The 22,926-nt window shown below is 46.8% G+C and overlaps 1 protein-coding gene across 3 annotated transcripts in view; it reads right to left on the bottom strand.

The window, feature by feature from the left end:
• The window catches only part of LOC144610716 (patatin-like phospholipase domain-containing protein 6), a 165,972-nt gene that overhangs the window by 110,821 nt on the left and 32,225 nt on the right, over positions 1 to 22,926 (bottom strand). For all 3 annotated transcript variants that reach the window (XM_078429624.1, XM_078429625.1, XM_078429622.1), the window contains exons 5-10: positions 20,531 to 20,613; positions 15,355 to 15,495; positions 12,168 to 12,327; positions 6,822 to 6,902; positions 4,580 to 4,708; positions 920 to 1,000 (exon numbers count right to left, since the gene is read on the bottom strand). In XM_078429624.1, the coding sequence (XP_078285750.1) occupies positions 920 to 1,000; positions 4,580 to 4,708; positions 6,822 to 6,902; positions 12,168 to 12,327; positions 15,355 to 15,495; positions 20,531 to 20,613 (675 nt within the window). The remainder of the gene's footprint in view (positions 1 to 919; positions 1,001 to 4,579; positions 4,709 to 6,821; positions 6,903 to 12,167; positions 12,328 to 15,354; positions 15,496 to 20,530; positions 20,614 to 22,926) is intronic.

The following is a 22,926-nucleotide window of genomic DNA, read 5'->3' on the forward strand; positions in this document are numbered from 1 at the left end:
ATTTAGAAGGATGAGAGGGGATCTTATCAAAACATATAAGATTATTAAGGGGTTAGACACATTAGAGGCAGGAAACATGTTCCCAATGTTGGGGGAGTCCAGAACAAGGGGCCACAGTTTAAGAATAAGGGGTAGGCCATTTAGAACGGAGATGAGGAAAAACTTTTTCAGTCAGAGAGTTGTGAATCTGTGGAATTCTCTGCCTCAGAAGGCAGTGGAGGTTAATTCTCTGAATACATTCAAGAGAGAACTAGATAGAGCTCTTAAGGATAGCGGAGTCATGGGGTACGGGGAGAAGGCAGGAACGGGGTACTGATTGAGAATGATCAGCCATGATCACATTGAATGGCGATGCTGGCTCAAAGGACGAATGGCCTACTCCTGCACCTATTGTCTATTGTCTATTGAGACCCTTCTTCGGACTGGCCCAGTTTTGCCAGTTTAAGCGAGTGTGTTATGTCCGATCATTAGTCATTAGTATAGAAATATAGCGTGTCCACATTGCCCAGCGATCACCCGTATACTAGTTCTATCCTACACACCAGGGACAGTTTGGAGAAGCCAATTAACAAGCAAACCTGTACATCTCTGGAATGTGGGAGGAAACTGGAGCACCCAGAAAAACCTCGCGCGGTCACAAGGAGAACGTACAAACTCCATCCACACAGACAGCACCCATATTCAGGATTGAATCCGGCTTTCTGGAGCTGTGAGGCATCAACTCTACTGCTGCGCCACCGTGCCGCCAACTAAAGAGATGATATCCGAGAAAATTCCTACATAGTGAATTTCGTGGATCTGGGGTTTGGGATGCAGACTATGGGAGATGGAACCTTGTTAAAGTTGCCGTGGGTAAAGTAGATAAGTAGATGGTAAGGATTCTCGCCAGCTTTTCAACAGATAATAGTGGAAGAGTCACCTGATTGAACAGTTCGTTGGTCAGGCCCAGATAGTTGTGCAAAGCTACGAACGTCACTCTCTGCAGCCTCACCATGATGATCTGGGAGAGGCAGAAAGATAATTGAAAGGAAGCAAATTAATTGAAGCACAAGATATAAGCTGGATAGCTCTTTGTTAAGTCCATGAATTATAGTTATATTAAAATCTCAAACATAAATGGAAAAGTAAATCTGTTAATAAATGAAAAGACTTTTGCACCCACTGTTCATCCTTTTGTCCATTTTTCAAACTGTTTGTCCTTCTACCACTGCCGCCTGACTGACTGAAAGTTTCCAGAAATGTATTTTAGAAGTTCTCACACTTGCTTATCAAGCATCTACTTATCTCTGTCATAAAAATGTTTGTGAACTCTGAAAAAAAATCTTGGTCTGAAAGGGATGCCCAAGGTTTTGAACGGTGAACCCTTTTTCTAGAATTCCTCTAGCTGGTAACGTCCTCTCTGCATCCACCATGTCAACACCCCTCAACAATGTTTAGGTTTCAATAAAGCTACCTTTCACTCTTGTTAATTTTATTAGAGTCATAGAGTGATACAGTGTGGAAACAGGCCCTTCGGCCCAACTCGCTCACACCGGCCAACAATGTCCCAGCTACCCTAGTCCCACTTGCCTGCGCTTGGTCCATAACACTCCAAACCTGTCCTATCCATGTACCTGTCTGTTTCTTAAACGATGGGATTGATTAAGAAAACTATCTTAAACTATAGTCTCAACTACCTCCTCTGCCAGCTTGTTCCATACACCCACCACCCTTTGTGTGAAAATGTTACCCCTCGGATTCCTATTAAATCTTTTCCCTTCACCTTGAACCTATATCCTCTGGTCCTCGATTCCCCTACTCTGGGTAAAAGACTCTATGTATCTACCCGATCTATTCCTCTCATGATTTTGTATACCTCTTTAAGATCTCCCCTCATCCTCCTGCGCTCCATGGAATAGAGACCCAGCCTATTTGGGTACACATCAGAAGACAACTGCCTTTGCAGTTCCAGTTTCATCCCAAAACTCCCTTGGCTCTCAAAGCTCGGAAGTATTTTCATCGTCCCGTCACTCCTGATGCTCTCTCACACTCTGCTACCTCCTTTGGGCTCATTGTTCCTATTCCCTCTCTGCTCCGCCTTCAGTCGATGGATCCATCACCAACCTCATCAGCTCCTAGACTGTGGAACAGCATCCCTCTCCCCATCAGAACTGCCCCCTCCGTCGACTCCTTTAAGTCTGGGCTCAAAACCTACTTCTGTTCCCTAGCGTTTGAGGCCCTCTGAGGGGGTGCTGTAAACTGTTTATGTCTGTGTTATTAGGTTTGTGTGCTATTGTATGTTCTTTTTTAGTACCTGCACTGATGTACAGCACTTTGGTCCACGTGAGTTGTGTTTAAATGTGCTGTACAAATAAAATTGACTTGACTTGACTTGATCACTGCTCTTTGCTGGAGTTATAATCCCCTCACGATTACCACACACAATCTCCTACAGTCTTCAAAAGATTTGATCATCATCCCTCATTCACTTGCATCTCGACACCTTTCAAACACCTCAACTCCCTAAAAATGGCATGACTGGAAACTGCCAACCTTGGATTAGAGTAGATGCTGATCCACCACCTATTTTCCCTTGGTTCCAGAGTGAGTCTTGCTGGACTTATCCGTTTTTTTTGGCCAGACCAACAGAGGTTACGACCTTGGAGTGGGGGGGGGGGGGGCAAGATACTGGCCTGCAAAGTCGGCCTTGGAAGTTGGCCGTGGGAACAGATCTGCCGGCTGTGGCCGGGCCGCAGTTCCAGAGCCGGGGGGCAAATGCCACCCGCTGATCGGCCACAGAAGTCCCGATGAGGTCGAGATCGGCCGCCTCATCCGACACATCTTGCTATTGAGGGCGTGCAGCGTAGGTTTACTAGGTTAATTCCCGGAATGGCGGGACTGTCATATGTTGAAAGACTGGAGCGACTAGGCTTGTATACATTGGAATTTAGAAGGATGAGAGGGGATCTTATCGAAACGTATAAGATTATTAAGGGGTTGGACACGTTAGAGGCAGGAAACATGTTCCCAATGTTGGGGGAGTCCAGAACAAGGGGCCACAGTTTAAGAATAAGGGGTAGGCCATTTTGAACGGAGATGAGGAAAAGCTTTTTCAGTCAGAGAGTTGTGAATCTGTGGAATTCTCTGCCTCAGAAGGCAGTGGAGGCCAATTCTCTGAATGCATTCAAGAGAAAGCTAGATAGAGCTCTTAAGGATAGCGGAGTCAGGGGGTATGGGGAGAGGGCAGGAACGGGGTACTGATTGAGAATGATCAGTCATGATCCCATTGAATGGCGGTGCTGGCTCGAAGGGCCGAATGGCCTCCTCCTGTACCTATTGTCTATTGAATAACCAGTACAGGCTTGACAGCAATATCCAGTTTGGAGCAGATTAAATGGTCTATGTTCAGTTTTACAGGACCATGAAAACTAAGCCTGTTTATTCTTGTCTAAATACTTATGCTCCCCCTCGGCCAAATCATTCAAAGGCACGGCATTTCTTTCCACTGCTATGCGGATGACACACAGCTTTATCTCCCCCTGAAACCCAACAACCGGTCAAATTTAATCAACCTCATGCACTGCCTTGAGGACATAAAATGTTGGATGGCACAGAACTTCCTTCAACTAAACGAGAGCAAGTCTGAGGTCATCCTATTCGCACCCCCCCCCCCCGACTCCATCAAAACGATAACAGGCAGCCTTGGAAGCCTATCCTCCCTAGTCAAACCGCATGTCAATAACCTCGGCGTGATATTTGACTCTGCATTAAAGTTTGACAAGCAAGTCAACGCTGTGGTAAAAGCCAGCTTCTTCCAGCTTCGTACCATAGCTAAAATCAAACCTTTCCTCCAATTTGACGACATTGAAAAAATCATCCAAGCATTCATTTCCTCCCGCCCAGACTACTGCAACTCCCTATACACTGGGATCAGCCAATCATCCCAGTCCCGCCTGCAATTGGTCCAAAATGCCGCAGCGAGACTCCTGACGGGTACCCGTAAAAGGGACCACATCACCCCGATTCTGGCCTCTCTCCACTGGCTCACAGTACAGAATCAACTTCAAGCTCCTCCTAACCACATACAAAGCCATAAATGGGCTTGCCCCCCCCCCATATCAAAAATCTTCTAACCCACCACTCTATCTCCAGGTCCCTCAGGTTGGCCGACTTGGGGCTACTGACTATCCCGCGGTCTAGGCTTAAGCTCAGGGGTGACCGTGCTTTTGCGGTTGCAGCTCCTAGACTGTGGAACAGCATCCCTCTCCCCATCAGAACTGCCCCCTCCATCGACTCCTTTAAGTCCAGGCTCAAAACCTATTTCTACTCCCTAGCGTTTGAGGCCCTCTGAGGGGGCGCTGTGAACTGTTTATGTATGTGCTGTTATGTTTGTGTGCCATTGTATGTTTGTTCTTAGTACCTGAACTGATGTACAGCACTTTGGTCAACGTGGGTTGTTTTTAAATGTGCTATACAAATAAAATTGACTTGACTTGACTTATCGAGGTGTACAATGATTAATGTGGTTGCATGTGTACCTGTGATTCATGTAAATGGATGTCTGGAGAGAGACATAACACAAGTCAGAAAATGCTCTCACCTGCACCACCCTGACCAAACTTTCCGGATACTTCTCAAAGATTGCCTGAAAGGCCTCCACAGGCAAGCAGAGGACCGTTGATACTTCAGTAGCTCGGGCGGACACAGTTTTGTACGGTCGTTGGTGACCCTGGAACAAGTAAAAATCAACACCATCATATTTGATTGCCCCGTGAAAGGTGGACCGCTGAAAGACCTCCGCTCAAATGCCCGCTGCAACTCTAGGTCAGGGCAGTGAACACTCACTATTATCTATTGTGAATAAATACCTTTGATTTGTACCAGCATCTGCAGTTATTTTCTTACACTACCTGTTGCTCCACTGCGATTTCTCCTCAAGGTATGTCCACTTTGAAGAAGTTCTCTTCCTCTCTTCGACGAGAGTTTAGCAACATGCTCTCTTGCTGCCCCCCCCCCCCCCCCCCCCTCCACCCCCCCCCTTCTGTGATTTCTCCTGCCCTCCTGCTCTACCACCACATTTTGACCCAAACTCACTACCACAGCCACATCTGCTCATATTTCGCCTGGGCAGCTTGCAGCCCAGCGGTACGAACATCGACTTCTCCAACTTTAGATAGTTCCTCTGTCCCTCTCTTCCCCTCCCCTTCCCAGTTCTCCCTCTATCGTCCTCTCCACCTATATCCTTCCTTTGTCCCGCCCCCCTGACATCAGTCTGAAGAAGGGTCTCGACCCGAAACGTCGCCCATTCCTTCTCTCCTGAGATGCTGCCTGACCTGCTGATTTACTCCAGCATTTTGTGAATAAATATTTTTGATTTGTACCAGCATCTGCAGTTATTTCCTTATACTCACTATTATCTCCGGTACTTTAGAGATGTAGCGTGGAAACAGGCTGTCTGGCCCACCGGCTCCGTGTTGACCAGCGATCACCCCGTACGATAGCACTTATCCGACACATTAGGGACAATTTAACCGAAGCCAATTAACCTACAAACCTACACGTTGTTGGAGTGTGGGAGGAAACCGGAGCACCCGGAGAAAACCCACGCGGTCACAGTGAGAACGTACAGACAGCACCTGTAGTCAGAATAATATAAGAAAATAACTGCAGATAGCGGAGTCAGGGGGTATGGGGAGAAGGCAGGAACGGGGTACTGATTGAGAATGATCAGCCATGATCACATTGAATGGTGGTGCCGGCTCGAAGGGCTGAATGGCTTGCACCTATTGTCTCTTGTCTATTGTCTTGGGGTACAGATTTATGAACTCTTTAAGGGTGAATTTCTGTCACCGAATGGCCGTAATGCAGGGTTGCCCAACATTGCAGGGTTGCCCACTGCCTTCCGAGGCAGAGAATTCCACAGATTTACAACTCTCCGACTGAAAATGTTTTTCCTCATCTCTGTTCTAAATGGCCTACCCCATATTCTTAAACTGTGGCCCCTGGTTCTGGACTCCCCCAACATTGGGAACATGTTTCCTGCCTCTAACGTGTCCAACCCTTTAATAATCTTATATGTTTCGATAAGATCCCCTAAAAACATATGTAAATTCACTGTGAAGCCTCTCACAGCCCACACTGCCACCCAGGTCTGGAACAAGGTACAGATTTTTTTTCTCCAACCTGTCACTGAGGCTGGGGTGTCACTGGTGTGCAGTTTTGATCTCCAAATTTGAGGAAGGATATTCTTGCTATTGAGGGCGTGCAGCGTAGGTTTACTAGGTTAATTCCCGGAATGGCAGGACTATCATATGTTGAAAGACTGGATCGACTAGGCTTGCATACACTGGAATTTAGAAGGATGAGAGGGGATCTTATCGAAACGTATAAGACTATTAAGGGGTTGGACACGTTAGAGGCAGGAAACATGTTCCCAATGTTGGGGGAGTCCAGAACAAGGGGCCACAGTTTAAGAATAAGGGGTAGGCCATTTAGAACGGAGATGAGGAAAAACGTTTTCAGTCAGAGAGTTGTAAATCTGAAATTCTCTGCCTCAGAAGGCAGTGGAGGCCAATTCTCTGAATGCATTCAAGAGAGAGCTAGGTAGAGCTCTTAAGGATAGCGGAGACAGGGGGTATGGGGAGAAGGCAGGAACGGGGTACTGATTGAGAATGATCAGCCATGATCACATTGAATGGCGTTGCTAGCTCGAAGGGCCGAATGGCCTCCTCCTGCACCTATTGTCTAAAATCTCTGATCAGACGCCAACATTCATTTACTGACCATTCTTGCAGAGCATGTTTTAAAATCAAAAGGTAACATGTCAAAAGGCGGTGACTTACGGTGATGACGTCAAGAATGCTGAGCAGGCTGTGCACACTATCGCCAGGGAACACCTCCTTCACCACACTTTCTTTACCTTCCTGCGGGAAAAGATAAACAGTTGAATCATGTTGTGCAGGAAGTCCCTAGTGTGTGGCGGATAGAGTTAGTGTGCGGGGATCGCTGGTCGGCGCGGACGCGGTGGGCCGATGGGCCTGTTTCCGTGCCGTTGTCTCTAAATTAAACTAAACCGACCCAACATCTTCAGCTACCCTTCCCCAGTCCTGATGCAAGCCCTCGACCCGATAAGTTGACAATTTACCCAGTTATCATCATATCATATCATATATATACAGCCGGAAACAGGCCTTTTCGGCCCACCAAGTCCGTGCCGCCCAGCGATCCCCGTACATTAACACTATCCTACACCCACTAGGGACAATTTTTACATTTACCCAGCCAATTAACCTACATACCTGTACGTCTTTGGAGTGTGGGAGGAAACCGAAGATCTCGGAGAAAACCCACGCAGGTCACGGGGAGAACGTACAAACTCCTTACAGTGCAGCACCCGTAGTCAGGATCGAACCTGAGTCTCCGGCGCTGCATTCGCTGTAAAGCAGCAACTCTACCGCTGCTCTACCGTGCCGGGTAGAATGTACTGGGTAAAATGTATAAATTGTCCCTAGTGTGTGTAGGATAGTGTTAGTGTGCGGGGATCGCTGGGCCGAAGGGCCTGTTTCCGCGCTGTATCTCTAAATCTCTAAGAACAATTCAAACCCTTCCCGCAGAAGTACTCCAGCATTTTGTGTGTCTCTCAGCTGCTTGACCCGCTGAGCTCCTCCAGCAGCTTGTTTGCTGCCCTCTCCCCAGCGGTCTATTACTTCCCACAGTTTATACTTTAAACAACTAAACAACTTTAAAACGGGTGGTATAAGTTTAGGGGTCTTTGGGTCAAACCAAAATTCATCAGTGCTCTCTACTGAACTGGCAGGAAAAACAAAATTGATGGGCGGAAAATGCTCAAAGATCGCACCCTGGAAATTGAGTCTACAAGGTTTTAGCGAAAGCTTTCAACCACAAGTAGAGGGAAATAAGATCAGACACAAAATATGTATGGCAATGAGAATTAAAGAACAGAAGGATCTTTGATGGAGAACATGACTCAATCTGGCAAAAATCAATTTCTGGGAAGCTGTCTTGCATGAATTAAGGGTGTTGTTTCGTAAGCAACAATCTAAGCTTGTCAATGTAGTTGAAACAGTGGACTCAGTGGGAAAACAAATGTCTCCTCCAACTTTACGTTTATTATTGTCACGTGTACCGAGGTACAATGAAAATCTTTTTTGTTTTGCATGCTATCGGAACAGATCAATAATACGGTAAGAAAATAACTGCAGATGCTGGTACAAATCGAAGGTATTTATTCACAAAATGCTGGAGTAACTCAGCAGGTCAGGCAGCATCTCAGGAGAGAAGGAATGGGTGACGTTTCGGGTCGAGACCCTTCTTCAGACTATATAACAATAATACTGTACGTAAATATAATCAAGCCAAACTCAAGTACAAAAGGAAGAGCAAAGTGCAGAGTCTAGATAAAAAAGAGATTTAAAAGAGTGTGGCGATTGTGTTGGATGATAGTAGATGGCATGATGGCGTGGCGGTAGAGTTGCTGCCTTACAGCGCTTACAGTGCCAGAGACCCGGGTTTGATCCTGACTACGGGCGCTGTCTGTACGGAGTTTGTACGTTCTCCCTCTAACCGCGTGGGTTTTCTCCGAGATCTTCGGTATCCTCCCACACTCCAAAGACGAACAGGTTAGTAGGTTAATTGGCTTGGTATAAATGTAAATTGTGACTCCTGTGTGTAGGATAGCGATAATGTGCGGGGATCACTGGTCGGTCCGGACTCGGTGGGCCGAAGGGCTTGTTGCCGCGTTTGTATCTCTAAAACTAAACTAAACTAAAGATCGTCCTCTGGGACCAGCATGCAAAGAGCCACCACACTCCAGTGACACACACCCAATTGATTAAAAGCTGGGGAAATCCCTGCTTGTCAGAGACCAAGCAGTACAGACACTTGAGGCAATACCCAAGGCACGAAACACAACTAAAATGGGGCAGAAAGCAAATTACTGCCAGTCAGAAAGGAAATTAAAGCGTATTGTGTGGCCGAGATTCAGGAGGTCGCAAGGGATAGGCAGAAACATCTATGATACAGTCGGGTGATCAAGGTGTAAAAGCAGAAAGCCTTGACCCTTAGAGGAGATTTTATCGAAACGTATAAGATTATTAAGGGGTTGGACACGTTAGAGGCAGGAAACATGTTCCCAATGTTGGGGGAGTCCAGAACCAGGGGCCACAGTTTAAGAATAAGGGGTAGGCCATTTAGAACGGAGATGAGGAAAAACTTTTTCAGTCAGAGAGTTGTGAATCTGTGGAATTCTCTGCTTCAGAAGGCAGTGGAGGCCAATTCTCTGAATGCATTCAAGAGAGAGCTAGAAAGAGCTCTTGAGGATAGCGGAGTCAGGGGGTATGGGGAGAAGGCAGGAACGGGGTACTGATTGAGAATGATCAGCCATGATCACATTGAATGGCGGTGCTGGCTCGAAGGGCCGAGTGGCCTCCTCCTGCACCTATTGTCTATTGAACCTACAACGAAGGTGCCAATATTAGTGAAGTTTCAGCCTACACAGTCACCCACATTCAGGGCAAACCAGGTGCCACTGATGACCAGTCTTACGTCAAAAATCATATTGTGTCCATTATATCCGGCAGCAATTTTGATCAAGAAATGTTTGTCCACCTTAGGTGAAATTTTAATTCAAGCAATAAAAATGAACCTGCAGTAAAAAAAGTCTGATACGAATAATGACGATTATGAAATAATTTGACTGTTACCAATCACTAAATGTCCTTCAAAGGAAAATAAATCTGTCATTCTTACCTCTTCCGACCTACATGTGACTCCAGACAATCACAAGTTTTATCCTTAACTGCCCTCTAAAATTACCCCAGCAAGCTAATCATTTGAATGAATGAATGAATGAATAAGTTTATTGGTCAAGTATGCATATACAAGGAATGTGCCTTGGTGCTCCGCTCACAAATGACAACACAAACATACAGTTAACAATTAAGAATAAAGCATAAACGTAGAAACATAGACATGAGGTGCAGGAGGAGGCCATTCGGCCCTTCGAGCCTGCACCGCCATTCAATACGATCATGGCTGATCATCCAACTCAGTATCCCGTACCTGCCTTCTCTCCATACCCCCTGATTCCTTTAGCCACAAGGGCCACATCTAACTCCCTCTTAAATATAGCCAATGAACTGGCCTCAACTACCTTCTGTGGCAGAGAATTCCACAGATTCACCACTCTCTCATAAAAGACTTCCCCCTTATCCTTAAACTGTGATCCCTTGTTCTGGACTTCCCCAACATCGGGAACAATCTTCCTGCATCTAGCCTGTCCAACCCCTTAAGAATTTTGTAAGTTTCTATAAGATCCCCCCTCAACCTTCTAAATTCCAGCGAGTACAAGCCGAGTCTATCCAGTCTTTCTTCATATGAAAGTCCTGCCATCCCAGGAATCAATCTGGTGAACCTTCTCTGTACTCCCTCTATGGCAAGAATGTATTTCCTCAGATTAGGAGACCAAAATTGTACGCAATACTCCAGGTGTGGTCTCACCAATGCCCTGTACAACTGCAGCAGAACCTCCCTGCTCCTATACTCAAATCCCCTCGCTATAAATGCCAACATACCATTCGCTTTCTTCACTGCCTGCTGCACCTGCATGCCTACTTTCAATGACTGGTGTACCACGACACCCAGGTCTCGTTGCATCTCCCCTTTTAATAATTGGCCACCATTCAGATAATACACACATCAAAACAATAATTTCAGGGAACAATTACTAATGGGCAATATATTCGTCTCCCCTGGGACATAAATGTCCCATGAAGGAATAAAAAACAAAAGACAAAAGTATGAGTTGGCTTTATCCAGCAGTATAGAAGGTAACATTTCTGCAGTCTGAAGAAGGTTCTCGACCCGAAACGTCACCCATTCCTTCTCTCCCGAGATGCTGCCTGACCTGCTGAGTTACTCCAGCATTTTGTGAATAAATACCTTCGATTTGCAGTTATCTTCTTATAGAAGGTAACATAATTGGTCAGGAAAATTGAGAACAGCCAAGTTCTTTGGTGAAGGGGACAATGGAAACATGCATTGATGGGAGGAGTTGGCTGCGCCTAACGGCTGCGGCTCTCTGGCAGTCTGTTGTCTTTTTTTCTTTTTTTTTGTTTGTGTCGGTGTTGGGATGGTTTTTGTTTCTGTTTTTGGCTGTGTATGTGTGGTGGGGGTGGGGGGTTGTGGGGTGGGGGGGGCGGGGGGAAACCTTTCTTTTATTGGGTCTCTTCCCCGGGGCGCGGCTCGGCTGTGGGCCTTAACATCGCAGGCGCGGCTCGGCCGCGGGACATTTCAGTGCCCGGTGCGGCTCGGCCGCTGGACTTAACATCGCCCGGTGTGGCTGCGGGACGTTTCAGTGCCCGGTGCGGCTCGGGTGCGGGACGTTTCAGTGCCCGGTGTGGCTTGGCCGCTGGACTTAACATCGCCCGGTGTGGCTGCGGGACGTTTCAGTGCCCGGTGTGGCTGCGGGACGTTTCAGTGCCCGGTGTGGCTTGGCCGCTGGACTTAACATCGCCCGGTGTGGCTGCGGGACGTTTCAGTGCCCGGTGGGGCTGCGGGACGTTTCAGTGCCCGGTGTGGCCGCGGGACGTTTCAGTGCCCGGTGTGGCTGCGGGACGTTTCAGTGCCCGGTGCGGCTCGGCAGCGGGACGTTTCAGTGCCCGGTGTGGCTGCGGGACGTTTCAGTGCCCGGTGCGGCTCGGCTGCGGGACGTTTCAGTGCCCGGTGTGGCTTGGCCGCTGGACTTAACATCGCCCGGTGCGGCCGCGGGACGTATCAGTGCCCGGTGTGGCTCGGCCGTTGGACTTAACATCGCCCGGTGTGGCTGCGGGACGTTTCGGTGCCCGGGGCGGCTCGGCCGGGGGGCCTTCCATCCCCTTGCGGGGGCTGTGCGTGTCGTTTGCCTCGGTAGGGGTCGAGCTGCCTGTCCGTGGGTGCGGGGGGAAGAGAGGGGAAGTTTTGTTGCCTCCATCACAGTGAGGGGGTGTTTGGAGTCACTGTGATGGATGTTTGTGTTGGGGTCGGGTGTCCTGTGTTCTTTTCTTTTTTGCTGTATTTTGTGTGACTGCTGAAATTTCGCTCGGTGTTGTGCCGAGTGACAATAAAGTGTTGTTATGTTATGTTATGTTATGTTATATTTCCCAGACACTTAAAGTGTATACTGAACTTACAGGTCCCATCAGACTGAGCTCCAGTTTGCCATCCTGTACCACGTAGATGCTGTTGTCGGCCTGTCCCAGTTTAAAGACATACTCCCCTTGCTGGAATTGCAGGAAGACCATGTGTTTACACAGCTCCAGAAACAAAGGCTTCTCAAAATGGCCCAGAACTCTGCAACGACAGGATTCAATGGAAAGACGATCAGAAGTTAAAGTAATATTTGGCATTAATAGCAGACAGACAGTACCCGGTCCAGTATAAAACAGAAGCTGTTAGATCTTACGTATAAGATACACGGGCTCCTAAATTGCTGCAAAACATGTACAGTGGCGCGGTGGTAGAGTTGTTGCCCTACAGTGCCAGAGACCCGGGTCCCATCCTAACCATGGGTGCTGTCTGTACGGAGTTTGTACGTTCTCTCCGTGACCTGCATGGGATTTCCCTGAGTTCTTCGGTTTCCTCCCACACTCAAAAGACATACACAGGTTTGTAGGTTAATTGGCTTGGTGTAAATGTAAAATTGTCCCTAGTGTGTGTAGGATAGTGTTAATGTGCGGGGATCGCTGGTTGGAGGGCAGAAGGGACTGTTTCCGCACTGTATCTTTCAACTAAACTAAACTTAAAGAATCGCTTTTTCTATTGATTAGGTCCATTATAGTAAGTTACCAATAGACCGGATTCTCACCTGAACAGACAGCATAGATGCTCATGAGTGTACTTACAGAAGTCATTTTCCTTTAACATGGAGCAGACTTTTCTTTCCTCCCCCGTTTTTCATCAACTCATCAGCTTGGAAGTTAAATACTTAAACATTTCTAGCATTTTAACTCCCCCTCCCACTCCCAGTCTGACCTTTCTGTCATGGGCCTCCTCCAGTGCCATAGTGAGGCCCACCGGAAATTGGAGGAACAGCACCTCATATTTCGCCTGGGCAGCTTGCAGCCCAGTGGTATGAACGTTGACTTCTCCAACTTTAGATAGTTCCTCCGTCCCTTTTATCCCCTCCCCCTTCCCAGTTCTCCCTCTATCTTCCCGTCTCCACCTATATCCTTTTATTCACAAAATGCTGGAGTAACTCAGCAGGTCAGGCAGCATCTCGGGAGAGAAGGAATGGGCGATGTTTCGGGTCGAGACCCTTCTTCAGACTGATGTCGGGGGTGGGACAAAGGAAGGATATAGGTGGAGACAGGAAGATAGAGGGAGATCTGGGAAGGAGGAGGGGAAGGGAGGGACAGAGGAGCTTTCTGAAGTTGGAGAAGTCGACGTTCATACCACCGGGCCGCAAACTGCCCAGGCGAAATATGAGGTGCTGCTCCTCCAATTTCCGGCGGGCCTCACTATGGCACTGGAGGAGGCCCATGACAGAGAGGTCAGACTGGGAATGGGAGGGGGAGTTAAAGTGCTGGGCCACCGGGAGATCAGTTGCGTTAATGCGGACCGAGCGCAGGTGTTCAGCGAAGCGATCGCCGAGCCTGCGCTTGGTTTTGCCGATATAGATGAGTTGACATCTAGAGCAGCGGATGCAATAGATGAGGTTGGAGGAGGTGCAGGTGAACCTCTGTCTCACCTGGAAAGAATGTTTGGGTCCTTTGATGGAGTTGAGGGGGGAGGTAAAGGGACAGGTGTTGCATCTCGTGCGGTTGCAAGGGAAAGTGCCCGGGGTTAGGGTGGTTTGGGTAGGAAGGGACGAGTGGACCAGGGAGTTGCGGAGGGAACGGTCTCTGCGGAATGCAGAGAGGGGAGGGGATGGGAAGATATGGCCAGTGGTGGAGTCCTGTTGTAGGTGACGGAAATGTTGGTGGATGATATGTTGGATCCGCTGGCTGGTGGGGTGGAAGGTGAGAACGAGGGGGATCCTGTCCTTGTTGCGAGTGGGGGGATGGGGAGCAAGAGCGGCCATCTATATCCTTCCTTTGTCTCGCCCCCCTGACATCAGTCTGAAGAAGGGTCTCGACCCGAAAGGTCACCCATTTCCTTCTCTCCTGAGATGCTGCCTGACCTGCTGAGTTACTCCAGCATTTTGTGATACCTCTAGCATTTTAAATGTTTACTTAGATATCCAACATTCATACTTTTAGCATTTTACCATCATTCTACTCCTCATTTCCAAGTCAAAATCTTGAATGAGCTACCAAACATCTAATTCCTCGGCATCACTCTCACCTAGTTTGTAAGATTTAACAAGCACAGCAATCCCTTGCTGACTATATAGTATCCCCAGTTTTAGATGTTGTCCTGTACAAGTACAGATTCTAATAGGCATGGCTTCAATTCATTCAAAATAGGTTTTCATTAACAATAGACAATAGGTGCAGGAGGAGGCCATTCGGCCCTTCGAGCCAGCACCGCCATTCAATGTGATCATGGCTGATCATTCTCAATCAGTACCCCGTTCCTGCCTTCTCCCCATACCCCCTGTCTCCACTATCCTTAAGAGCTCCATCTAGCTCTCTCTTGAATGCATTCAGAGAATTGGCCTCCACTGCCTTCTGAGGCAGAGAATTCCACAGATTCACAACTCTCTGACTGAAAAAGTTTTTCCTCATCTCAGTTCTAAATGGCCTACCCCTTATTCTTAAACTGTGGCCCCTGGTTCTGGACTCCCCCAACATTGGGAACAAGTTTCCTGCCTCTAACGTGTCCAACCCCTGAATAATCTTATGCGTTTCGATAAGATCCCCCCTCATCCTTCTAAATTCCAGTGTATACAAGCCTAGTCGCTCCAGTCTTTCAACATGCGACAGTCCCGCCATTCCGGGAATTAACCTAGTAACTCTAGACTTGTTTCGAGTCTCAGAGTTTAGTTTGGAGATACAGCATGGAAACAGGCCCACTGTGCCCACCGAGTCCACCTCGCCCCGTACACTAGTTCTACGTTATCCCACTTCACATCCTACACACTATTCGCAGAAGTCAATTAACCTACAAACCTGCAGGTCTTTGGAGTGTGGGAGGAAACTGGAGCGCCCAGAGAAAACCCACGCTGTCGCAGGGGGAACGTACAAACTCTGCACAGACAGCACCTGTAGTCAAGATCGAACTTGGTTCTCTGGTGCTGTGAGGCAGCAGCTCTACCGTTGTGCCACTGTGCTTTCCCAAATCACCTACACTTCGGGTTTGACCCAGCAAGTTCCTTGTGTTTGCTGCCAATTAGTAACTGGGAAGCGGAGATAAAAGTGAGGAATTTCAAGAGTTTACCTGACATTTTTCAGCATGTACAGTACTTCCAAAGGCAAGTGTGAGCTGGCAACATCAAATTCAGTTAAATCTGCCTCGAGAACAGAGGGTGGGGGCTCCTTAGGCTGGAGGGTTGGAAGATCTTTAACAATGTGCAAGAACCTGTGGAAACGACAAAAGGCAGACCCTTAAAGGAAATGGAGAGAAGCACAGAGGGAAAGAAGTATAAGAAAATAACTGCAGATGCTGGTACAAATCGATTTATTCACAAAATGCTGGAGTAACTCAGCAGGTCAGGCAGCATCTCGGGAGAGAAGGAATGGGTGACGTTTCGGGTCGAGACCCTTCTTCAGACTGAAGAAGGGTCTCGACTCGAAACGTCACCCATTCCTTCTCTCCCGAGATGCTGCCTGACCTGCTGAGTTACTCCAGCATTTTGTGAATAAACAGAGGGAAAGAAGTTGGGACTCAAAGGAGGCAAACAGAGACAAGCAGATAAAGTGCAACAACTCACATAACAATGCAATGATGTACAACACTCACACACAAAATACAGTAGTGTTAACCATACTTAAATATTGTTCAATCATTTGGAATTTCCACATCTACATTGATGCTATTCTCTGAAACAGGCACAAGGTGGAAATGTTTTGTACAAAAGCAATGATACTCGGCAAGTCATTCCAGAAACCACTTGCACTGTAAGAAAGACTAACTATCCAATATCCTAGCTCACGTGAAAGGCATCCTCCGTAACCAGTCCCGGCATCAAAAAAAGGGAGGGAGGGAAGAGGGGACGGGGATGAAAGAAAGAGCTTCCAACCAATACAGCTGCCCAAGGGAGCAGGGTTACCGGGCAGGTAAATCAATGACAATTCACACCAGGTATTATACTAAGCTCACCTACCTTATATCAATCAACACGTAGAACTGGAGTCAGGTGTGACATACTACGCTCTAATCAAAATCCCTGGCAGTCACAACGCCTCCCGATTACTTCTGTTCAAAGCTAATCAGCAGCAACGTTCTGCATCACTGTCTTGGTAGCATTAACGCAAGTGGACTTAAGCACAAGTAGCCCAAGCACCTCGTTTAAAATACTTCGTACAAAAAGAGGAGAAACAAGAATCAATGTGTTTGAAAAAAAACAAGGTAGACACTCCCTCGGATATAAAGCTAAGAACATAGAAACATAGCAATTAGGTGCAGGAGGAGGCCATTTGGCCCTTCGAGCGAGCACTACCATTCATTGTGATCATGGCTGATCATCCACAATCAGGAACCCGTGCCTGCCTTCTCCCCATATCCCTTGATTCCACTAGTCCCTGGAGCTCTATCTAACTCTCTTTTAAATTCATCCAGTGAATTCGCCTCCACTGTCTTCTGTGGCAGAGAATTCCACAAATTAACAACTCTCTGGGTGAAAAAGTTTCTTCTCACCTCTATTAATACAATACAATATATCTTTATTGTCATTGTACAGGGGTAAAACGAGATTGGGAATGCGCCTCCCATACGATGCAATAAATTAATTAGCTAGTCAGTATTAATTTAAGCAGCCCAATGAAACAAATTAGAAAAGTTTTACATACTGCTGTTAACTAAGACGGACACAAAATGCTGGTGTAACTCAGCGGGACTGTCCTGCTGAGTTACTCCAGCAATTTGTGTCTGACATCTTTGGTGTAAACCAGAATCTGCAGTTCCTTCGTACACGGTTATTAATTAATGCTATTTTTTTGGTCAACATTTTACTAGGTGTTTTGCAATTTAATTTTAACAGTGTCGATATCAGAAGGCGGCTACACATTCACTGTGATCCTTTTAATACAAGAACACATGGAGGCAGCAGCTTGTCACAAATTACAGGAGAACAGATGGACAAAGTGCTGAAGTAACTCAGGCAGCATCTATGGAGAACATGTATACGTGACAAATAGGTCACCTATCCAGGTTATGCAGAGATGCTGCCTCACCTACTAAGTTACTCCAGCACTTTGTGTCCTTTTGTGTGTAGCTGACTAAGTTGTCTAAGTGATGACCCTGGACCATTCACTTTCTCAACTGTTTCTCAAGCAATCTCCGATTGTTGCTACCCTATCATGCAATATATAAGCCAAGCAACCCTATTATTTTGACACCCACAATGTAAAAAAAATATACATTTATGAAGCAACATTAAAAAAAAACGAAACACACAGAATATAAATCAACCAAATCTTCAGGTCAACAAAAAAAGTTAATGATATGGAAAATAATGATCACACTGTTACGAGGAGCTGGTTATAAGTATAGATTAAAATACATTTCTTAAATTGAAGCGAAACTTGCCCAGTGTTTCAAATTTGTTTATGCCATGCATCTAACACAGGAGGTGGCTGTGTGGGAAGCAAACTCTCAGGGAAGCAATTCTTTCAGGCCCATTTACTCTCTCGCTCAGAAACAAAATTGGAGCTGATCATGGCTCAATTGATCAAGATGCCACTGTCATTTTAGATAGCCTTATTCACTGCCCACCATACCACCTATATTTGTGTCATCTGCAAACTTACTAACCACGCCACCTACATTCTTATCCAAAACATTAATATAAACAACAGACAACAGTGGACTCAGCACCGCTCACAAACAACCCTCTCCCACCACCTTCTTTCTCATACCTTCAAGCCAATTTAACATCCAATTGACTAGCTGACCCTGGATCCCATAACCATAGTGCGGCACGGTGGCGCAGCGGTAGAGTTGCTGCCTTACAGCGAATGCAGCACCGGAGACTCAGGTTCGATTCTGACTACGGGTGCTGTGCTGTACGGAGTTTGTACGTTCTCCCCGTGACCTGCGTGGGTTTTCTCTGAGATCTTCGGTTTCCTCCCACACTCCAAAGACGTACAGGTTTGTAGGTTAATTGGCTTGGTAAATGTAAAAATTGTCCCTAGTGGGTGTAGGATAGTGTTAATGTGCGGGGATCGCTGGGCAGCGCGGACCCGGTGGGTCGAAGGGCCTGTTTCTGCGTTGTATCTCTAAATCTAAAAATCTAAAACCAAAAGTCTGTAGTCTCTTTTTGCTCTGGTTTATGTCACTCACATGTTTAAACCGTAATGTTGCATTCTTAATGTTTTGATGTTTTATGCTTTATTCTTAATTGTTGTTTACTGTATGTTCGTGTTGTTACTTGCGAGCGGAGCACCAAGGCACATTCCTTGTATGTGTAGGAAAATAACTGCGGGTGCTGGAGCAAATCGAAGGTATTTATTCACAAAATGCTGGAGTAACTCAGCGGATCAGGCAGCATCTTGGAGAGAAGGAATGGGCGACGTTTTGGGTCGAGACCCTTCTTCAGACTGATGTCGGAGGGGGGGCGGGACAAAGAAAGGATATAGGTGGAGACAGGAAGATAGAGGGAGAACTGGGAAGGGGGAGGGGAAAGAGAGGGACAGAGGAACTATCTAAAGTTGGAGAGGTCAATGTTCATACCGCTGGGCTGCAAGCTGCCCAAGCGAAATATGAGGTGCTGTTCCTCCAATTTGCGGTGGGCCTCACTATGGCACTGGAGGAGTCCCGCGATAGAACGGTCAGACTGGGACCTTGTATATGCACATACTTGGCCAATAAATAAATAAATAAATAAATAAATCAGTCAATCAGTCAATCAATCAGTCAATCAATCCATTCATTCGTTCATTCATCCATCCTATGCCAACTAACTTTCCATACCATATACCATGTGATACCTTGTCAAAGGCCTTGCTGAAATCCAGGTGGACAATATCTAACACAGTGCCCTTGCCCATCTGCCCAATGCAGAGAAGGGCATCAACAGCTGAACTATGACAAGAGTCCAAAAGATGGGGTGAGTGGAATAGGTGTTTCACTGAATTGTACTCTGCATTTTAACTCCCGGAATGGCGGGACTGTCATATGTTGAAAGGCTGGAGCGACTAGGTTTGTATACACTGGAATTTAGAAGGATGAGAGGGGATCTTATCGAAACGTATAAGATTATTAAGGGGTTGGACATGTTAGAGGCAGGAAACATGTTCCCAATGTTGGGGGAGTCCAGAACCAGGGGCCACTGTTTAAGAATAAGGGGTAGGCCATTTAGAACAGAGATGAGGAAAAACTTTTTTAGTCAGAGAGTTGTGAATCTGTGGAATTCTCTGCCTCAGAAGGCAGTGGAGGCCAATTCTCTGAATACATTCAAGAGAGAGCTAGATAGAGCTCTTAAGGATAGCGGAGTCAGGGGGTATGGGGAGAAAGCAGGAACGGGGTACTGATTGAGAATGATCAGCCATGATCACATTGAATGGCGGTGCTAGCTCGAAGGGCCGAATGGCCTACTCCTGCACCTATTGTCTATTGTCTAACTCCTCTGCCAAAGAAAACAGTTGTTTACACTATTTACACTATTTAACTCTTTCAATTTTATACACCACTATCAATTCTCTCCTAAGAAGGATCTTGCTTCTGAAAAGAATCTTAGCTCATGCAACCTGTCCTCATCATTAAAAATCTCTGGTCCCGTCAACATTCTCCTTTCCATCCTCTCCAGCGGAAGGAGATCAATAGAGAAGAGAAGAAACGGTGGAATCTGATTAAGTAGAATTGAAAAGAAAGGTAGAAACATCACCCATTCCTTCTCTCCAGAGATGCTGCCTGACCCGCTGAGTAACTCCAGCATTTTGTGACTCCCGTAGAATCTGATTAGTTTGGAGCAGTAGCCTCAAGAACCTTAATTCTTTGGAAAATAGTCAAATGATTAACTTTTTATCCTGCTCTTTTCTTAACTTGGTCTCAAGATACAGCCGATGTTGGTAAAAGTACATTTACTACCCATGTTGCCTGACATTAAAGAAGAAAGATCAGTCTGAAGAAGGGTCTCGACCCGAAACGTCGCCCATTCCTTCTCTCCTGAGATGCAGCCTGACCTGCTGAGTTACTCCAGCATTTTGTAAATAAATACCTTCGATTTGTACCAGCATCTGCAGTTATTTTCTTAAAGAATAGTTAGGTCTTTTAAGACGCATTTGAAGCTCCTTGCTCTTTTTGCTATCGGGTCACAAATTGACTGAATTTAGATTCACAACTCGCCCTGCAGCAGAGTTCCCTGAAGCAAGTTATTAACTCGATACCACCAATTATCGTGCAAGATTAGTCCTTACTGACAATCTATACACAGAGAGTATGAAGGAGGCTGTACCGTTTTGCAATGATCAGCATTTTTTGTTTCCGTTTGAACTTTTGTCTTGAGGTTCCAACAAAGGACGATGTGGACTGGGACACCTGGAAACAGACAAGCACAAGCAGAACTTTAATGCACCATCTATATACTAAAACGCTCGTTTGTGATCTTGTTTGTGACTGAACTTCAGCCAAAACGGTACACGATAGCGCGACAATTTTAGGCCCACCTTACTCGCCATTGTCACTTTAGTGATAATGCAAGTAGTTTTATTGAAATCGGTCTTATATTTTTAAAGTTATTCACATTTTTAAGTTTAAAAGGAGGGGAGGGGGAGGGGAGGAGGGAGTGGGGGAGAAGGGAGGGGGGTTGAGGAGAGAGGGGAGGACAGGGTGCTGCACCAATGCAGGAGAGGTTTGGGCCCAGCGGGTCCACTTGGTCTAGTACATCCTAACGATAGAGTGAAACGACATGCAAAATGTTCACACGTTTTAAAATTTGAGCAGCCAATACTCAGGTTCAATCCGATTTTTTTGAACTTTTGAAAAGAGCAATTATACCTCAATCAAGCACAGAGAACATGACTCCGTTGTTCTTCGGCAAGGGGCAGTATGCCTCACTGTGAATGGGGAGGTCAACTTAATAAATCTTGCACCATCCCAGTGTGGAAATATCAAAGACTAGAGTGCACGGCTTTAGACAATAGACAATAGGTGCAGGAGGAGGCCATTTGGCCCTTCGAGCCAGCCCCGCCATTCAACGTGATCATGGCTGATCATTCTCAACCATTCCTGCCTTCTCCCCATACCCCCTGACTCCGCTATCCTTAAGAGCTCTATCTAGCTCTCTCTTGATAAAGTCAGAAGGGGGAAATTTAAAGGAGGCATGCAGGCAAGATATTATTTTTACATGCAGAATGGTGAGTGCCAAAGGTTATAGTGGATGCAGATATAACGGTGATGTTTAAGAAGTTTTTACATGGGCAGATGGATATGAAGGGAATGAATGGATAGGGATCATGTGTCGGCAAAAATAGATGAATTTAACTCATAAGATAGACACAAAATGCTGGAGTAAAGGGACAGGCAACATCTCTAGATAGAAGGAATGGGTGACGTTTCGGGTCGAGACCCTTCTTCAGCAGGGATGCCAAGGGCCAGAGTGCCTGTTCCTCTGCTGTACTGCTCTCCGTTCTACATTGGCGGCACGGTGGCGCAGCGGTAGAGTTGCTGCCTTACAGCGAATGCAGCGCCGGAGACTCAGGTTCGATCCTGACTACGGGCGCCGTCTGTACGGAGTTTGCACGTTCTCCCCGTGACCTGCGTGGGTTTTCTCCGAGATCTTCGGGTTCCTCCCACACTCCAAAGACGTACAGGTTTGCAGGTTAATTGGCTTGGCAGAAGCAAAAATTGTCCCTAGTGGGTGTAGGATAGTGTTAATGTGCGGGGATCGCTGGGCGGCGCGGACCCGGTGGGCCGAAGGGCCTGTTTCTGCGCTGTATCTCTAAATCTAAAAATTGTTCAACACAATAGAACAACAACTTTCCAATGTTTGAAAGAACACAACTGTCCAGACCCTTCTTCACACTGATGTTAGGGGGGCGGGACAAAGGAAGGATATAGGTGGAGACAGGAAGACAGTGGGAGAACTGAGAAGGGGGAGGGGAAGAGAGGGACAGAGGAACTATCTAAAGTTGGAGAAGTCAATGTTCATACCGCTGGGCTGTAAGCTGCTCAAGCGAAATATGAGGTACTGTTCCTCCAATTTGCAGTGGGCCTCACTATGGCACTGGAGGAGGCCCATGACAGAAAGGTCAGACTGGGAGTGGGAGGGGGAGTTGAAGTGCTCAGCCACCGGGAGATCAGGTTGGTTAAGGCGGACTGAGCGAAGGTGCTGAGCGAAACGATTGCCGAGCCAAAATAATATGACCCGATGAGGGAAGGGGAAGGGGGGCTGCACCAATCGTTGAGAGGTTTGGGCACAACGGTTCCACATGGTCTAGTCTTTACTATTCTTCTCCCCAAAATCCATAAACATAACCGCCCTGGCAAACCCATTGTTTCTGACTGCACCTGTCCCGCTGAAATCATTTCCACGTTCCTTGACTCTATTCTATCCCCCCTGGTCCAATCCCTCCCCACATATGTCCACCCATCTCACACGCCCTTTGTCTCTTTATTGACGTCCGTTTTCCAGGCCCCCGTTCCCTCATCTTCGCAATGGATGTTCAAAAGAAGGATCTCGACCTGAAACGTCACCCATTCCCTTTCTCCAGAGATGCTGCATGACCTGCTGAGTTACTCCAGCATTTTGTGTATATCTTTGTTTGCATCTTTTACAAACTAGTTTGCTGTTTGTAAGACTTCATTGTCATCGGCAGCTCATCTTACTTGAACACTCCCTTGTTGCTGGAT

The sequence above is a fragment of the Rhinoraja longicauda genome, chromosome 37, assembly GCF_053455715.1.
Source record: "Rhinoraja longicauda isolate Sanriku21f chromosome 37, sRhiLon1.1, whole genome shotgun sequence".
Taxonomy (NCBI): domain Eukaryota; kingdom Metazoa; phylum Chordata; class Chondrichthyes; order Rajiformes; family Arhynchobatidae; genus Rhinoraja; species Rhinoraja longicauda.